General features: G+C 54.3%; 3 protein-coding genes across 3 annotated transcripts in view; 1 reads left to right on the forward strand and 2 right to left on the reverse strand.

Moving 5' to 3' along the window:
• The window catches only part of LOC110469778 (uncharacterized), a gene marked incomplete at its 5' end in the record, with an annotated part of 706,345 nt that overhangs the window by 414,270 nt on the left and 272,689 nt on the right, over positions 1-19,386 (reverse strand). The window lies entirely within an intron of this gene.
• On the forward strand, positions 960-1,892 carry LOC144248754 (olfactory receptor 14J1-like). The gene has a single exon (XM_077790746.1). The coding sequence runs from the start codon at positions 960-962 to the stop codon at positions 1,890-1,892; it is 933 nt and encodes a 310-aa protein (XP_077646872.1).
• LOC144248755 (olfactory receptor 14J1-like) lies at positions 17,931-18,863 on the reverse strand. Its single transcript, XM_077790747.1, has one exon. It carries the CDS (start codon positions 18,861-18,863, stop codon positions 17,931-17,933), a length of 933 nt encoding a protein of 310 aa, XP_077646873.1.

The raw sequence follows: 19,386 nt of genomic DNA on the forward strand, positions 1-19,386 counted from the left end.
AGTAGAACAGGAATTGTAATTCCAGAAACACAGAACATTCTGAGTTGAAAGGGACACACAGGATCATCCAAGGAATGTTTGGACATTTACAGAGACTCCAGAACTGTGACTTTGGGTGGTCAGTGTCTCTGCTGGGAGCCTCCCAAAGGGCCTTCAGCCACTCCTCAGCCCTGGGCAGCAGCAGCATCACCTCTGCAGGGCCCAGCAGGGCTCTCCTGAGCTGCCCTTGCCCAGCTGCACACAGAGCCTGCCCCAGCCAGGGCCCTGCACACAGGCAGGTCTCTGTAGGGCCAGGCCGAGGGCACACAGGGTGGGATGGGCTCTGTGAGCACTGGCAGGGACAAGGCACCTCTTAGGAGGGGATGTCCAGGCCCAGGGAGATGCTCAGGGAAGGAGAGGGGGCTGAGCACAGCAGTGCTGGGGGAACAAGCCCATCCAGCCCCTCAGCTTCCCTCAGCCACAGGGAATCCTTTGCCTCTCACATCTCTCAGTGGCAAACTCTAGTGCAGAAGGAATGCTGGGGATTTCTGACCTCAGAGAGAAAGAAATGATCTATGGGTAGGATAACAATTCCTTAAACCAACTCCTGCCACCTATTTCACCTAGAAGTGTGCATGCAAATGGTACCAAGCTTTTCTGCATTAGGAGTGATTCCTGTGACAAATCCTGAATATCCAGCCTTGTCCCTCTCGCATATGGCCACAAACCCAAGGCAGCAGGGCAGGGATGGCTCCTCGAGATCCCCCACATACAGCCCTGGCTGCTCCTGGCACACTCAGCCGGCACAACTGGAGCTCAGACAGGGACCTGGGTGAAAGTTTTCCCAAAGCAGGAACAAGGTTGGGTGAGTCCCAGCAAGACAGGCTGCAGGGAATGGCCCAAGCTTCACTCCAAGCAGTCTCTCCTGACTTGTCCCTGTCCTTTCTCCATGAACAGGTGCCCATGTGCAGCCACAGCAAATGTCCAACAGCAGATCCATCAGCCACTTCCTCCTGCTGGCACTGGCAGACACGCGGCAGCTGCAGCTCCTGCACTTCTGCCTCTTCCTGGGCATCTCCCTGGCTGCCCTCCTGGGCAACGGCCTCATCATCAGCGCCGTAGCCTGCGGCCACCACCTGCACACGCCCATGTTCTTCTTCCTGCTCAACCTGGCCCTCAGCGACCTGGGCTCCATCTGCACCACTGTCCCCAAAGCCATGCACAATTCCCTCTGGGACACCAGAAACATCTCCTACACTGGATGTGCTGCACAGCTCTACTTTTTAATCTTTTTCATCTCTGCAGACTTTTATCTCCTGACCATCATGTGCTATGACCGCTACGTGTCCATCTGCAAACCCCTGCACTATGGGACCCTCCTGGGCAGCAGAGCTTGTGCCCACATGGCAGCAGCTGCCTGGGCCAGTGCCTTTCTCAATGCTCTGCTGCACACAGCCAATACATTTTCCCTGCCCCTGTGCCATGGCAATGCCCTGGGCCAGTTTTTCTGTGAAATCCCAGAGATCCTCAAGCTCTCCTGCTCCAAATCCTACCTCAGGGAATTTGGACTCATTACTGTTAGTGCCTGTTTGGTATTTGGTTGTTTTGTGTTCATTGTTTTCTCCTATGTGCAGATCTTCAGGGCTGTGCTGGGAATCCCCTCTGAGCAGGGACGGCACAAAGCCTTTTCCACCTGCCTCCCTCACCTGGCCGTGCTCTCCCTGTTTGTCAGTACTGGCATACTTGCTCACCTGAAGCTCCCCTCCAGCTCCTCCTCATCTCTGGACCTGTCAGTGTCAGTTCTGTACTCGGTGGTGCCTCCAGCCCTGAACCCCCTCATCTACAGCCTGAGGAACCAGGAGCTCAAGGCTGTAGTGAGGAGACTGATGCCTGGATGCTTTCAGGAACATTAAACTACAGGCCAATTTCTGCAAATCACTTATAATAAAAGTCATCTTTGATACTACTTTTTGTTTTCATTTTGGAAGTTCTTTTTCTTTGATTTACATTTTAATGTTGTTCACAAAGAAGTGTCATTGCTTGTTCCATTTCTCTTTTTGTTTCTCTCCACCTTCCCTGTAACTACAGATTGTGTCAATGAGGGGCTGTGCTCTCAGTGGCTTTAAAAAACTAAAGGATCTCCCGGCACAGTTTTCTGCAGAGATGTCCTTTTGTTGCCTTCTCTGAAGCTGCAGCAGCAATGTCTGTGTGCAGAGCTGGGGCAGATCAGTGCTGGCACAGCCACTCTGGTCCTGCTGGCCACACCATTCCTGATCCAGGCCAGGAGCCATTGGCCTTCTTGGCCACCTGGGCACACGGCTGGCTCATGTCCAGCCTGCTGTCCATCAGTCCCTGCAGGTCCCTTTCTGCCTGGCTGCTGTCCAGCCACTCTGTCCCCAGCCTGTAGCGCTGCAGGGGTTGTTGTGGCCAAAGTGCAGGACCCGGCACTTGGACTTGTTAAACCTCACCTTGTTGGATTTGGGCCCTGGATCCAGCCTGTCCAGGGCCCTGTGCAGAGCCCTCCTACCCTCCAGCAGATCAACACTCAAATCCAGCTTGGTGTCATCCTTGGTTGCATGAGGGCCCTCAGTGTCACAATGTCCCTTTGGTTACACCTGGCCCTGCACTGTCACACTGGTCTCCTTGGTTCCATGGGCCCCAAAATGTGACAATGGACTCCTTGGCTCCATGGGGTCCACAGTGTCACAATGTTCTCGTTGGTGCCGCAGTTTCACAGTGGCCCCTTGGTTCCATGGAGCCCCAGGGTGTCACAAAGGCCCCATGGTCACATGAGGTCCCACACTGTCACAATGCTCTCTGTGCTTCCACAAGTCCCCTCAGTGTCACAATGGACTCCTTGTTGCCACGAGGCCACACAGTGTCACAAGGGCCTTCCAGATTCCCTGAGGCCCCAGAGTGTCACAATGTCCCCTGGGTTCCATGAGGCCCCACAGTGTCAGAAGGGCCCCTTGGTTCCACTGGGCCCTGGACTCTCCCAATGCTCTCCTTGGTTTGTCAGTGTCACAGTGGTGAAACCCCTCGGTCACACGAGGCCCCGCAGTGTCACCATGGCCTCTGTGGTTCCACCAGGACCCAGTGTCACGGGGACTCCCTGGTTCCATTGGGCCCCAGAGCACCACAATGGAGCCCTGGTTCTATGGGGCTGCACAGTGTCACCATGGTCCTCTTAGTTCCACGAGGCCCTGCAGTGTCACAATGGTCCCAGAGTGTCCCAATCATCACAGAATGACAGAATCAAATAGGCTGGAAAAGACCTTTGGGCTCATCAAGTCCAACCAATGCCCTAATACCGCCTTGTCACCCAGACATGCCACTGAGTGCCACCAGAGAGGGACAATGGCTCTGTCACCTTCCCCCTGGCTTGCCCATTCCAATGCCCACTCACCCTTTCTGTGAAGAACTTCTTCCTCTTGTCCAGCCTAAACCTCCCCTGGTGCAGCTGAAGGCTGTGCCTTCTTGTCCTGCCCTCCAGCAGATCCACACTCACACCCAGCTTGGTGTCACCTGCAAATTTGGGGATGGTGGGCTCGATCCCCTCCCCCAGATCTCCAGTGAAGATGTCAAACAGGACTGGGCCCAACACAGATCCCTGGGGGACAGCACCAGGGACTGGACACCAGCTGGGTGCAGCACCATCCCCACCCCTCTCTGGGCCCAGCCTCCAGCCAGCTCTTCCATCTCCCAGCCAGGAGGGAACCTGCCCAAGCCGTGGGCTGCAGCTTTTCCAGGGAATGCTGTCAGAGACAGTGTCCAAGGCTTTGCTGCAATCCAGATGGACACATCCACAGCCTTTCCCACATACACAGGTGGGTCACCTGGCTATAAAAGGAGATCAGGTTGCTCAGGCAGGACCTGCCCCTCTTAAATCCATGCTGGCTGGCTCTGACCCCTCGGCCATCCTGTGGCTGCCCTGTGGTGACTCTCAGGGTGATCTGTTCCATAACCTTGCCGGGCACCGAGGTCAGGCTGACAGGCCTGGAGCTCTCCAGATCTTCCTTCCAGCCGTTCTTGGGGATGGGCTCACACTGGCACCTCCAGTGCTCTGGGACCTCCCTGGTGAGCCAGGACTGATGCTAAATAATGGGGAGCACCTTGGGGAGCTCATCCACCAGCTCCCTCATCCCCCTAGGATGGATCCCACCTGATCCCATCCACCTGTGATCATGAGTGTCTCAGCAGGACACCAGCTGCTTCCTCCTGGATTACAGGGCTCTGTTCTGCTGCCTGTGCCCATCTACCAGTTCAGGAGAACTCTTGTCCTGAGGACAACCTGTCCTAATATTGAAAGTTGAGACAAACAAAATGTTAAGTAACTCAACTTTTTCCATATCTTTAGTTAAAACTACTCAAATTACTCAGTTTAGAATTACTCAATTCTCCACTGCATCCAATAAAGAGTAGAGGTTCTCATTATCCCATACTTTGCTACTGAGTTATTTATAGAAACATTTTCTATTATTTTTCACAGAGGTGGCCAGGTTAAGCTCTTATTGAGATTTCACCACTCAGCTTTTTCTCCATAACCTAACAACATCCTTAGATACTTGTTAAGTTGCCTGACCTCCTGTCCAAAGTTGATGTACCTTCTTCTTTATCCTGAGTTCCCACAAAAGCTCCATGGGCAATCGGGGTAGTCATTTTCCTCACCAGCTCATCTTTTCCTACCTTGTGACAGGCTGCTCCTTCCCCCTTAAGACCACTTTCTTGAAATGTGTCCATCCTCCCTGAACCCCTTGGTTTTTAAGGGCTGTTTCCCTTAAAAATCAGTACCTGATTCACTACTCCCCAAATCAGCATCCTAAATAGGCCAAAGTCTGCCCTTCCTCATTCCAGTGTGGAAGTTTTGTTGCTGCCCCTCTTTCCTTCACAGATCATTGAAAACTTGATTATTTCATGGCCACTGTGCCCCAGGCAGCCTCTGACCCCCACATCTGCCACCAGCCCTTCTCTGTGAGCAGCAGGAGACAGAGCTTTCCTTGGGAGTGGGAGTGTTACCAAAAATTCGGTAAAAGAGAAAACTCCTTAAGACCAGTGCAGCATTAAGAAGCAGCATTCTTTATTCAGCCGGATGCATGGGGGATAGCTCCTCCCAAAGCCAAGCATGCTGAGTACAGGAAAGTTTCTGTTCTTGTTCTGTATTTTGCACACATATTCATTGATTGTGCTGGACTAAACACACATCTGATAATAATTTCCCCAGAATCATTAACATATTTCCCCTCCCCTTTACCCATGTGTTCTTCTGTCCTGGGGGTCTCTCTGGTGGTCCCTGGTGGTCGTGAACCCCAATGTTCCTGTGGGCTTGGCTGAGCTGGCAGGACACTGAGGCTGGTGAACTTCCAGTTCCCCTTCTCCCACAATGGGCATTGTGTGGTTTCCATAGGCCTGGGGTTTTGGAGAATAAGCTCCAGGTGTCAGCTCACCTGGTGGAGACAATTTATCATCTGGTAACATGAGGTCACAGAGTGGGCTATGACATCTCATGAGTAATCTATGACAGAATGGTCCATGACATCATAGAGTGGTTTATGTGAGGTCATAGAGCATCTAGGTCTTCATAGATTTTGTGACATCACAGAAATGGCTCTGACATCACAGAGATGTCTGTGACATCAGAGACCAGCTGTGTGAACATTAGAGATTGGTCTGTGACATCACAGTGGGGCTGTGTGACATCCCAGAGGGGATGTGTGACATCCCAGGAGGGCTCTGTGAGCTCACTGGGTTGGTCACTCTGCCCCAGCTCCCCCTCACAGTTTCTCCCAACAAGTCCAATGCTGTTCATGACCAGTGGGGTCCCTGTCCCCTGGTGTTCCCCCCAGTCCCCCTGGAGCCACAGCCTCCACCAAAGGATGTTCCACAGGATCCACCCCAGTGCCTGACATGGGGAAAAGGGGCCAGGGCTGTGTGACCAGGACATCAAGGACGTGGATTATCCAGGTCCCTGTGGCCTGGGTTGAGTTCCCCAGGGCAGGAAAGATGTCTGGCAGCTGGAGCAGGCTTAGGGAAGGGCCTCCAAGGTGGGGCTGGAGCCCCTGGGCTGTGAGCAGAGGCTGAGGGAGCTGGGCTTTTCCAGCCTGAGGGCTGAGGGGCTCCTCATCCCAGCCTGGCAGTGCCAGTGAGGAGGGGATAGAGAACACAGAGCCAGGCTCTTCACCGGGGGCCTGGTGGGAGACAGAAGCCAATGGGTGGAAGGGGAAAGAGGGGAGATCAGCCAGGCCAGGAGGAGATGAAATGAGTCAGGCTGGTTTCAGCATTTCCTCAACACCAAAACCAGCCTGACCTCCCTTCTCCATCCACCACTGACAGCTTTGTAAATCAGGAATTTTTTGAGATGTTTTTCCCCCACTTCAGGATAAGCACCCTGATACAAGAACCTAACTGTGTTTATATCTATCACAGAACCATGTTTGTCTGAAATTCATTCTAGCATGAAAATCACATGTGGATGGTGGACTCATCAGACACTGCTGGGATGTTGCACATAGCTCAGGGAAGAGAGTGATTGTTATTAAACTGTGTCCTGTTCAACTATGGTCTGTTGGCCATGAAGAGAAACTTTCTGTGCCTCTGAGTCTCACCAGTTCCTGACCCCCAAAGGACACAAACCTGATGAGTTGTGGTTCCCACTCCAGTGGTGGCACTTGGAGCTCCCTCCATCGCCAGAGCAGAGCTCCCTTGTCCCAGAAAGTCCCTGGCAATGCAGGGATGAAGGAAACAGGACAGGCTGTGGGGATCAGGGGCAGGACACGGCCAGGGATTTGGGGTGGTTGTGAGCCCAGGGCAGGACCCGGCCCTTGGCCTTGGTGAACCTCATCCCATTGTCCTGGGCCTATGGCTCCAGCCTGTCCAGATCCCTCTGCAGAGCTTCCTGCCCTCCAGCACAGCCACACTCCCACCCAGCCTGGGCTCACCTGGAACTGCCTGAAGGTGCCCTCGATGGCCTCGTCCAGATCAGCAATAAAGAGATTTCACTGACCTGGCCCCAGTCCTGAGCCCTGGGGATACCCTGGATGTGACTCCATTCCTCAGCTGCTCTGAGTGCCAGGGGGTGGATGGGGGAATTGGTGGGGAGGGGTCGGGACAAACTGTTATTGATTGTCAGCCATGAAGGGTGTTGATTTCCATATCTGTTCAGACTGCATTAGAAGTTGGTGGGGATCAATATCATTTTGACATTGCTGATATCAATCTATAAACAGGGAAAGAAAGCTGGATAAAACAGTTCTCTCTGCTTTATTTTCAATATAGTGTATTCACTTTCAATACACTTCTGAAATCTGTCTAATTAACCAAAGAAGAATTGAACACTTAAATTATTCCCACAAATTTCTCTGGTTTGTGCATTTTGTACAAATGTGTATGAGTTTTTCTTACTAAATTCCAGAACTGAAGAGTTCAAGAATGAAAAGGCCTCAAGAGTGGTAAAATTCAGCAGCCGCCAAGTGTCTGAAGATGCATCCCCATCAGAGCAGCAATGAGCAGAAATGGGCACAGCTCTGTGGCTGCCCCAGCTCTGGGATGGGCCCTGGGCCTGGAGCAGGAGCAGCTCTGGAGGGCCCCAGGGCCGGGGCTCTTGTGCTGGCCTGGGCAGATGGGATGGCAGGAGGGGCTGCAGAGCTCTCAGCACCTCAGGCAGAGGGGAGCAGGGCAGCCAGGGAGCTCCTTTGGCCTTGGCCAAGCCCCTTCCCCCATGGTGGGGCTGAGTCCTGGCTGAGCTGCAGCTGCTGCTGTGCCCTTGGCAGGGGCTGAGGCCGTGGGGCAGTGCCCAGAGCAGCCTGGGCTGAGCAGAGCTGTGGGGCCAGAGCCGGCTGGGCTGTGCTGGGGAGAGGCCCTTGGTGCTGCCCAGAGCTCAGGGCAGCTGGCAGAGCTGGCAGGGAGCTGGGCTGGGCTGGGAGAGCCTGGCACAGAAACCATCAGTGTCCATCTCAGCCTGGCTGAGCGGGCAGGGGCAGGACTCAGCCCAGGCCGTGTGGGGCAGGGCCAGCGCCTGGGCAGGCATTGAAAACAGGCAAGAGCCCCAGAGAGGAGGCTGCTCTGTGCCCTTGGGGCATGGACAGAGCAGGGAGGGGCCCAGGACATTTGTCAGCGCCAGCCTCTGTCTGTGCCAGCCCTGGGCAGCCCTGGCTGCTGAGCCCAGCTCTGCCCTGGGCTGAGTTTGGCTGTGGCCCAGCTCCATCCTCCTGCGGGGCTCAGGGCCTGTTCCCGGCCATGGCCAGCCCTGGCCGCCTCTCTGCTGGCCCCGAGGCCGGCAGAGCCCGGGCAGGGCTGTCTGTGCAGCCCCACAGGTGCCACGGGCTCGGCAGGAGCTGGCAGAGGCTGCCCAGCAGGGAGGCCATGGGGCACAGAGCCCCAAGGCTGCCCAGGGCCCCACGGCACAGGGGCCGTTCCCAGCCGCAATGCTCCTGTCCTGGGCTGGGCTGCACAGGGGCTGTGGCACCATGGCTGGGCCAGCACAGGGCCACAGAGGGGCCACGCAGCCACTGCCGGGGCTGGCAGCAAGGCCGGGCACAGACAAGGAATTGCTGAGCATGGCCTGCGCTGGCCAGGGCTGCCTGTGCCCAAGGCAGAGCTCAGCTGCCCTTGGGGGCTGCAGGAACACTCAGGAGCCCAAAGAGCATCCATGGCTGTGCTGGAGACCAAGGCTGGAGCAGGGAAATGCAGGGCTGCTGCGCCATGGGGAGGGCATGGAATTCCAGCACACACCTCAGCTCTCTGATGGTCCTGGCACCGTGCTGGGCCCTGTTCCAGACTGGAGCAGAGCAGATGTTGATGGCACAGGAGCCCTGCGGGGCTGGCAGGGACCTGCAGCTTGCAAGGTGCTCTGCTCTCCCTCAGCTCCTCTCTGAGAGATCCAATCCCAGCTCGGCACCTCAGGGCACAAGTGGCACTGCCTGTCCATGGGCACACAGCTGATGCCTGTCTGGAAAGGGGCACAGGTTTTCATACTTGTACATTTCATATTATGGACGCAAAATTTTATTAACTGGGTCACTTCAGTACTTCTAAGAAAGACCAAAGTTTTCTGTCCAGGAACAAGAATTTCCTGGAAGTGTACTAATGGCAGGAGGAGAAATACTGTCATTGCCTTCTACTTGTGTCACCAATATTCTGTTTATTCCATGCTCCCCCTCTTCCTTCAGGTGTTTCCAGCTCTCCTGTTTAAATTGCCATGTCTAAGGACATCTCTTCACTAGGCCAGCTGGATCTATGTACTTCCTGCTGCTCCCAGATTTCCTTCACCAGATGCTTTCTGGTCATTCAAGTGCTTCTCAACTGACTGGTTTCATGGTTTGAGCTTCAGGGAGTTGTCCAATCTTTCTGAAGTTAATACAAATATCGTATCAATCAACATCCTTATTGTGCTTATATCTATCAAAGAACTACCTTTTCTTATGTCTTTATCTGAAGCTGTTCCTGCATGGAAATCCCTTGGGGATGGGGGACGTCAGATGCTGCTGGGACATCACAGAGAGCTGAGGGAAGAGCTGTGATGGTTATTTAACTGTTCAAAGGTTCAACTTGTGTTTGTTGGCAAGAAACCTTTCTGTGCCTCTGAGTGTCACCATCCCTGAGCACAAAGGACACAAACCTGATGAGCTGTGGTTCCCACTGCAGGGGCTGCACTTGGACCTTGGCTCTGCACAGGAGAGCTCTTCATCCACTTTCCCTCTTTTCCTCCCTCTGGGCATGGAGGGAGCTCCTCACTTCAGCCTGTGACTCATGTGTGCAAAGAGCAAATCTGGGCAGAATCGGGGCAGGGAGGGTTTGGGGGGACCTTGGGATCTGTGCTGGGCACAGAAAGTGTTTTCCATTGCTCTGAGACCGTCTGCTGTGCACAGTGGATTTAATATCCAGCAGAGGAATGACTTTTGCATTTGATGGAGCTGTGCCTTCCCTTGGCTTTGTTGGCTGGCAATAAATGAACATCCCTCTGTGTCTGGGGCAGCTCCTTCTCCAAGGAAAGCAGGTGGGAGTTGGAGCCCAGGAGCTGAAACCTGCAGGTGCAGCCTGGGCTGGAGGGAGCTCAGATTTGCACAAGGCTGCTCTGAGTGCCAGGGCTGGGATGGGGGAAATGGTGGGGTGGGGGTAGGGACAGAGTCTGATGGATTGTCATCCACAAAGGGTCTTGATTTATCTTCACCAACTTTAAGCCTGTTCTATTTTAAGTTAATCAAAATGTTCAAGAGGAGAGAAGTAGAAGATGAAGACACAGAAAGAGAGAAAGACAAAATAGATACAGAGAAGCTCACATACAGCTACCAACTCCTGGATTCCAGCAATGTTCAGATGGAAATTCCAAGAGGAGGTAGGGTCAAGATGTGTGCTTGCCTTGTGGTCAGCCTTAAATACCCCTTGGTCTTCCTGGGTCCTTCCCCCAGGTGGGACCTGGGGTCATTTGGTCACTCAGGAGCTGGGCTGGGGCTCCAGAGGTGGCTGTGGAGCATTGCCTGTGCTGTGCCAGGGACTGGCAGACACTGCTGGGCTGGGATAGAGGCTCTGGGGGGATTGGGGTTCCAGGGCAGGGCAGTGCTGGGGTTCCAGGGCAGGGCAAGGCTGGACCTGCCCCTTCCACCCCCACACTGAAATGTTTCCAGCCAACAATCTCCTCTAGTTCTGTAACAATAGGCACTGTTGGAGGTGAGCCAGAAATTTGGCCATGGGTGCCTGGAGAAGGACAGTTCTGTTCCTTAGGAAGGAAAGCACGGAGCCCTAGTGTTTGGAAGGCAGGTGAGAGCCTCACTAGGCCAAGGCCAGCCAGAATTGTCAGATTTTGCCTGGGAGCACTTTTTGGAGATAGGGAACTTTGGCGGTGGAAGCCAGTCTCATTCATGGGCACCTTGAGAAGCAGAACAGTTCTTACCCATAAGAAAGAAGAGCACAGACCCTCCCCAGATGAAAAGTGACCTTCATGAAACCACTGCCAAATAGACCTGTCCAGACAATATTCCTATGGGAACAATCCCTGGATATAAGGAAATTTTGAAGTAAAATCCCGATTTTGTCCATGGGTGCTTGGAGGAGAAACAGAGGTCTTTTCCATAGGAAGGAAAACATGGAGTCCCATAGTTTAATTAGCATGAAGAGACCCTCAACATGCCCAGGTCAGCTGGACCAGTCAGGTGGCCCCTGGGAGGCCAAGCCAGGCCTGTTCCATGTTCCCTTGGTTTAATGGGGCTCTGTAGTGTCATAATGGTACCTTGCCCTCCTTGTCCTTTTGTCACACAAACACACACACACACACACAGACACACACAGACACAGACACACACACACACACACACAGTTCTCGGTTCATTTCTGGTTTGATTGCCTGGATTTTGTTTGGTTTTGTTGTTGCTTTGTTTCCTTGCTGTGCCTCAAGTGTCCAGTCAGGAGCAGAGTGACTCTTGCCAAGGAACTTTGTGCTGATGTCACTTTAATATTAAATCTGGTTTTTGCTGGGGATTTTCCCAGCGCTCTCAAGCCCTCGTTAGTCACAGGGTGAAGGAGCCCTGGCCCAGGCTCTGGCCCTGGGGGACACGGGGACGCTGCCGGGGGGTCCCTGTCCCCCTGTCCCACCCCCCATGGCTCCAGCCCTCGTCCCCGTGTCAGGCTCTGGGGTCGATCTCGTGGAACATCCTCTGGGGGAGGCTATGGCGCCGGGGGCGGGGGGACCCGGGGGGACAGGGGACCCCGCTGTGCACGAGCAGCGTTGGACTTCTCTGGGGGAACTGGGAGGGGACTGGGGCAGAGTGACCTCCCCAGTGAGCTCACACAGCCCCTGTGATGTCACATAGCCATCTCTGTGATGTCACAAAGCCCTTGTAATGTCACAGAGCCTACTCTATGATGTCACCCTGTGATGCCATACAGCAGTGCTGTGATGTCACAGAAGATTGTGATGTTACCAAGTCACCTTGTGAAGTCACAGTCTGTTCTGTGCTGTCACAACCTGCTCTATGATGTTACACAGCCACCTGGTGATGTCACAACCCTCTCTCTGATGCCACAGACCCACCCACTATGATGACAAAGGCCTCTATGGCCTCAACCTATTCTGTGACATCACAGCCAGCTCTGTGATGCCACTACCCCCTCAATGATGTCACAAAACCCTCAAGATCTCAGTTACATTGAAACATTGAAGTTTCTTGAACTTTGAAGAGATCCCTGTGAGGAAAATATCTGAGAAAGTGTCCCCAGGTTCCAGTCAGAGCAGAACACTGGAGGCACTGATGACAGCTGGGGACAAGCAAGGGGAAGGTGTCTCTGGTGCTGAGCAAACCTGGATGTGTTTCAGGAATGCAAAGGGTCCAGGCCTGAGCCCCAGCCCCTGGCAAGGCAGATCCTGTCCCTCCCTCATTGCTCAGGGCTCTTCCCGGGATGGGCACTGGCATGTGGGGATGTGCAGTGCCAAGGGCAGGACCATGGGGCGGCCCCTGCCAGGCTGCTGAGCAGGGACAAGGAGGCACTGAGGCCCCAGGGCTGCAAGGGTCACTTGTCCCCTGGTGGCCTCAGGCCCAGGGCCAGCAGCCATGGCCAAAGGGCTGCACAGGTTGGCTCTGTCAGGGCCTTGCAGCTGCTGCACATCCCTGAGCCCTCTGCAGCCCAGGCTGTCCCACGGTGTCCCTGCCCTGCGCCTCTGTCCCTGCAGGCTGTCGTCACCCCCGGCTGCCCCACCTCGCTGGCCCTTCCTTTGCTGGCAGCTCTGCCTCCTGCTGCCCCTGCCTGGCCACGCAAAGCCTTGGCCTGATACCAAAAGGGTTAATTCCGTTTTTACCGTGCCTGGGAACTTTTAACACAGGAACAAGGCATGCAGGAGCTGCTTTTCCACCAAGGACAGTTGGAAGTGTAGAAGACACCACCAGTGTGACACTGCAGGGCCCCATGGAAACAAGGGGCCGGTGTGACCCTGCAGGGCCCAATGGATCCAAGGGAACAGGTCAGAGGTCTGGTTGGCTTGGCCTGACTGGTCCAACTGCCCTTGGCATGTCGAGGGTTTCTTCTCATGTACCCCTGAAACAGAGCCCTGGGGCTCTGGGCTTTCCTTCAAATGGAAAGGAACTGCCCTTCTCAATCAAGCATCCATGGCCAAAATGGAATTCCCCCTCAAAATTCCCAATATCCTGGGATTGCTACCAAACAAAAGCTGCCAATACCAACAAGTCTGTTTGACCTTGTCTTGCTGAGAGCTGGCTCTCACCTGCCTTCAAACACTGAGGCTCTGTGCTTTTCTTCCTGTGGAAAAGAACCGTCCCTCCTGCACAAGCAACCATGGCCAAAACTGACACTTTTCCTCCAAAATTCCCTATATGCAAGGGTTTCTCCCAGACAGAAGCTGCCAGGACAGACTGCTCTGGCTTGCCTTGGCCTCTGGTGGTCTCCCTCTTCTGCCCTGCAACACTGGGGCTCTGCCCTTTCCTTCCTATGAAAACAACCGTTCTTCTTCATCCTTCATCCATCTCCTTCTTTTGGCCAGGTGTCCATGGCCAAAATTGGGATTCCACCTCCAGAAGCCCTATAGTCAAAGATTGCTCCTACACAAAAGCTGCCATTACAGACAGGTCTGGCTGGCCTTGGCCTCCTTAGGGGGGCTCTCACCTGCCTTCCAAACACAGGGGATCCATGCTTCCCTTCCTATGGAAAAGAACTGGCCTTCTCCTTCAGGCACAAATGGCTGAAATTGGGATTCAACATTCGCAATTCCAAATATCTAAGGATTGGTCACAGACAAACCTGCCAGGACAGACAGGTCTATATGGCCTTGGCCTCCAGTGACTGCAGAGTTCATCAGATCCTGAAACACAGGGGGTCTGTGGTTTGCTTTCTGTGAGACCATTGTGACACTGTGGGGCCTTGTGGAACCCAAGGGCCATTGTCACCCTGGGGGCCTCATGGAAGGAAGGGGCCACACTTCAGAAGCAAGCAGAACATTGGGACACTGCAGAGCGCCATGAAACCAAGGGAACATGGAACAGGTCTGGCTGGCTTGGCCTCCCAGGGGCCACCTGACAGGTCCAGCTGATCTTGGAATGTCGAGGGCTGCCTCTCATCAGCCCCTGGAGAACTGGGGCTCTGTGCTTTCCTTCCTATAGAAAAATGCCATCCATCTTTCCAGGTGCCCACAGCCAAAATGGATACTCCAACTGAAAACTTTCATATATGCAAGAGTAATCCCACCCAAAATCTGCCAGGACAGACAGCTCTGGCTGGCATTGGCCTCTGGTGATCACCTCTCATCTCAGGGAAGCCTTGAGAAAAATATTTGAACAGGTTTGGCAGCTGGAACATCAATGAGTCTCTCATCCTCTGAAAAATTCAGATGCTCTTCTGATAAAATGTGTATTTTTTTTCTCATTGTGCATTATGCATGAAATATAATTTTCAGTTAAAAAATATTATTCTTATCACGCCCCCAGTGTTATCTGGCGCAAAACACCTTGTCTAGTGGATGTAGATCACCTATGTCAGCAAACCCAAGAAAGAGTCCAGCAGGAATTATTTGTCTCTGCTCCCATCTGTCACATCTCCTCTGGAGCTGGAGGTGCAGCCCCAGCACTTGGGAGGGCTCAGGGGTCACAAGCTCAGCCCACACACAGAGAACTTGTGGACCCTGGGGTGCTCTTCCTGCCCCTGCCCGCTCAGCCAGGCTGAGATGGACACTGATGGTTTCTGTGCCAGGCTCTCCCAGCCCAGCCCAGCTCCCTGCCAGCTCTGCCAGCTGCCCTGAGCTCTGGGCAGCACCAAGGGCCTCTCCCCAGCACAGCCCAGCCGGCTCTGGCCCCACAGCTCTGCTCAGCCCAGGCTGCTCTGGGCACTGCCCCACGGCCTCAGCCCCTGCCAAGGGCACAGCAGCAGCTGCAGCTCAGCCAGGACTCAGCCCCACCATGGGGGAAGGGGCTTGGCCAAGGCCAAAGGAGCTCCCTGGCTGCCCTGCTCCCCTCTGCCTGAGGTGCTGAGAGCTCTGCAGCCCCTCCTGCCATCCCATCTGCCCAGGCCAGCACAAGAGCCCCGGCCCTGGGGCCCTCCAGAGCTGCTCCTGCTCCAGGCCCAGGGCCCATCCCAGAGCTGGGGCAGCCACAGAGCTGTGCCCATTTCTGCTCATTGCTGCTCTGATGGGGATGCATCGTCCGCCCCTTGGAGGTTGCTGATGAATTTTCCTACTCCAGAGGCTTCTTCTTTCTTGAGCTCTTCAGTTCACAAATTCAGTGGGAAAAGCTCATAAACATATGTTCAAAATGCTTGAACAAGAAAAACCCCTGGGAATAACTGAAGTTTTCAATTCTTCTGTGGTTAATTAGACAGATTTCACAAGTGTATTTAAAGTGAATATAGTGTAGTGAAAACAATGAGAGAGAATTTTTTTTTCTGTTTTCTTTTCCTGTTTATTGATTGTTATCAGCAATGTCCAATTGATATTGGCCCTCAGCACTTTCTAGTGCAGTTTGAACAGATATGAAAATCAAGACCCTTCATGGATGACAATCAATTACACTTTGTCTCTTCCCTCACCCCACAGTTTCCCTCATCCAAGCCCTGGCCCTCCTATGGATCAGGAATGGTGTGGCCAGCAGGACCAGGGCAGTGATTCTTCCCCTGTGCTGGGCACTGGTTGGGCAGCACCTCGAGTGCTGTGTCCAGTTCTGGACCCCCAATTTAGGAAGGACATGGAGGGGCTGGAGCATTTCCAGAGAAGGGCAGCAAGGCTGGTGTGAGGTCTGAAGCACAACTCTTGTGAGAAGTGGCTGAGGGAGCTGGGGTTGTTGATCCTGGAAAAGAGGAGTCTCAAGTGAGACCTCATCACTCTCTGCAACTCCCTGACAGGAGGATGCAGCCAAGTGGGAGTCAGGCTCTTTTCCCCATGAACAGTGACAGGACAAGAGGATACAGCCTTTAGCTGCAGCAGGGGACATTTAACCTGGACATCAGTAAATATTCTTCACACAATGGGGGATTTGGTATTGGAATGTGCTGCCCAGGGAGGTGGGTGGAAGTGTTTAAGGAAAGACTGGCTGTGGCACTCAGTGCCATGGTCTGGGTGACAAGATGGTGTTGGGTCCCAGGTTGGACTTGATGCTTTCCAAGGTCTTTTCCAGCCTGGTTGATTCTCTGGTGATTGTGACACTGCAAGGCCCTGGGGAAGCAAGGGGCCATTGTGACACTGCGGGGCCTGGTGGCACTGAGAGGACCATGGTGACACTGTGTACGACATGGCACCACAGAGCCACAGGGTCACTGTGACACTGTGGGGCTGAATGGGAGCAAGGAGTGCATTGTGACAGTCTGGGTCCTGGTGGAACCACAGAGGTCACTGTGACCCTGCAGGGCCTTGTGGAACCATGCAGAGATTTGTGACAGAGCAGGACCTCGTGTCATAATGGGGCCATGGTGACACTGCAGGGCCCCTTGGAACCAAGCAGCCAGTGGTGCTCCTCAGGGACTCATGGATTGAAGGAAACAGTTTGGACACCATGGTGGACCTTGGGACCAAGAGGCCATTGTGACACTGTGGCACCAAGGAGAGCATTGCTGCCCTGGGGGCAAGGATCTGGAACCAAGGATCCACTGTGACACTGCAGGGCCTTGGGGGACAATGGTGACATTGTAATACTGTGGGGCCCAATGATCCAAGGGACTCTGTGACAACAAGGGGTCTCATGGAACCAAATGGACATTGTGACACTGGGAGGCCTCATGGAATCATGGAGACCATTGGGACTCTCTGTGGCCTCATGGAACCATTGTGACACCAAGTTGGCTGGGAGTGTGGATCTGCTGGAGGGTAGGAGGGCTCTGCACAGGGCCCTGGACAGGCTGGATCCAGGGCCCAAACCCAACAAGGTGAGGTTTAACAAGTCCAAGTGTCAGGTCCTGCACTTTGGCCACAACAACCCCTGCAGCGCTACAGGCTGGGGACAGAGGGGCTGGACAGCAGCCAGGCAGAAAGGGACCTGCAGGGACTGAAGGACAGAAGGCTGGACATGAGCCAGCAGTGTGCCCAGGTGGCCAAGAAGGCCAATGGCTCCTGGCCTGGATCAGGAATGGTGTGGCCAGCAGGAGCAGGGCAGTGATTCTTCCCCTGTCCTGGGCAGTGGTTGGGCAGCACCTGGAGTGCTGTGTCCAGTTCTGAGCCCCCCAATTTAGGAAGGCCATGAAGGGGCTGGAGCATGTCCAGAGAAGGGAAAAAAGGCTGGGGAGGGCTCTGGAGCACAATTCCTGTGAGGAGCAGCTGAGGGAGCTGCAGTTGTTGATCCTGGAGAAGAGGAGGCTCAGGGGAGACAAGGTGGTGTCGGGGCACAGGTTGGACTTGATGATCTCCATGATTCCATGAGGCCTCCCCGTGCTCACGGGGGTTTTCTGTGCTGAGCATTGGCCTGGCCGTGTTCTTGAGAGAGCCTGGGCAAGGAGCCTGGAGCCCCCAGGCCCTGGCCTGAGGCGTCAGCGCTGCCCCAGCAGTGCCCATGGCCTGTCCCTGCTGCAGCCCCGGCACTGCCACCCCCAGGACTGTGCCCGGCCCCGAGAGCACTCAGGCCCTGCAGCAACACCAGGGCCACCAGGGCAGCGGGGCAGGGCCACGGGAGCAGCACTGGCAGCACCAAGTGCTGCTGCTCCTGGGCACAGCTGCTGTGCCAGCCCTGATCTGCGCCAGCTCTGCACACAGACATTGCTGCTGCAGCTCCAGAGAAGGCAAAAAAAGGGCATCACTGCAGAAAACTCTGCTGGGACATCCTTAAGTTCCTTTAAAGCCAGTGATAGTACAACCCCTCATTGACAGAGTCTGTGGCCAAAGGCAAGATGAAGAGAAACAAAATGAGAAATGGCACAATCAATTACATTTTTTGTGGAAAATATGAAAAAAAAACCAAAGGAAAAAAATCCCTAAAACCAAACCAACAAGTATCAAAATGACTTTTATTAAAAGTTATTTGCTGAAATGGGCCAGCAGTTTAATGTTCCTGAAAGCATCCAGTCATCAGTCTCCTCACTGCAGCCTTGAGCTCCTGGTTCCTCAGGCTGTAGATGAGGGGCTTCAGGGCTGGAGGCACCACCGAGTACAGAACTGACAGGGCCACATCCAGGGATGGGGAGGACATGGAGGGGGGCTTGAGATTGCAAAACGCTGCAGTGCTCACAAACAGGGAGACCACGGCCAGGTGAGGGAGGCAGGTGGAAAAGGCTTTGTGCCGTCCCTGCTCAGAGGGGATCCTCAGCACAGCCCTGAGGATCTGCACATAGGAGAAAACAATGAACACAAAACAACCAAATGCCAAACACACACTAACAGCAATGAGCCCAAGTTCCCTGAGGTAGGATTTTGAGCAGGAGATTTTGAGGATCTGTGGGATTTCACAGAAGAACTGGCCCAGGGCATTGCCATGGCACAGGGGCAGGGAAAATGTATTGGCTGTTTGCATCAGAGCATTGAGAAAGCCACTGGCCCAGGCAGTTGCTGCCATGTGGGCACAAGCTCTGCTGCCCAGGAGGGTCCCGTAGTGCAGGGGTTTGCAGATGGACACGTAGCGGTCGTAGCACATGATGGTCAGGAGGAAATACTCTGATCCAAGGAAGAAGATAATCAGAAAAACCTGAGCAGCACATCCTGTGTAGGAGATGTTCCTGGTGTCCCAGAGGGAATTGTGCATGGCTTTGGGGACAGTGGTGCAGATGGAGCCCAGGTCACTGAGGGCCAGGTTGAGCAGGAAGAAGAACATGGGCGTGTGCAGGTGGTGGCCGCAGGCTACGGCGCTGATGATGAGGCCGTTGCCCAGGAGGGCAGCCAGGGAGATGCCCAGGAAGAGGCAGAAGTGCAGGAGCTGCAGCTGCCGCGTGTCTGCCAGTGCCAGCAGGAGGAAGAGGCTGATGGAGCTGCTGTTGGACATTTGCTGTGGCTGCACATGGGCACCTGTTCATGGAGAAAGGACAGGGACAAGTCAGGAGAGGCTGCTTGGAGCCAAACCTGGGCCATTCCCTGCAGCCTGTCCTGCTGGGACTCACCCACCCTTGTTCCTGCTCTGGGAAAACCTTCACCCAGGTCCCTGCCTGAGCTCCAGTTGTGCTGGCTGAGTGTGCCAGGAGCAGCCAGGCCTGTGCGTGGGGGCTCTCGAGGAGCCATCCCTGCCCTGCTGCCCTGTGTTTGTGGCCATGTGGCAGAGGGACAAGGCTGGATATTCAGGATTTGTCAGGGGAATAACTCCTGATGCAGAAAGGCTTGGTACCATCTGCATTCAGACTTCTAAAGGAATTTCACTTTATTTCTAAAGGAAATAGATGGCAGGAGCTGGTTTTAGGAATTGTTTTCTTACCCACTCACCATTCCTGGCCCTCTGAGGTCAGAAATCCCCAGCATTCCTGCTGCACTCAGAGTTTGCCACTGAGAGCTGTGAGAGGCAAAGGATTCCCTGT

The sequence above is a fragment of the Lonchura striata genome, unplaced genomic scaffold (assembly GCF_046129695.1).
Source record: "Lonchura striata isolate bLonStr1 unplaced genomic scaffold, bLonStr1.mat Scaffold_85, whole genome shotgun sequence".
Lineage (NCBI taxonomy): Eukaryota > Metazoa > Chordata > Aves > Passeriformes > Estrildidae > Lonchura > Lonchura striata.

What these genes read in the sequence shown, in the direction of transcription:
- LOC144248754 (XM_077790746.1), top strand. Translation starts at nt 960, where the DNA reads ATGTCCAACAGCAGATCCATCAGCCACTTCCTCCTGCTGGCACTGGCA.
- LOC144248755 (XM_077790747.1), bottom strand. Translation starts at nt 18,863, where the DNA reads ATGTCCAACAGCAGCTCCATCAGCCTCTTCCTCCTGCTGGCACTGGCA.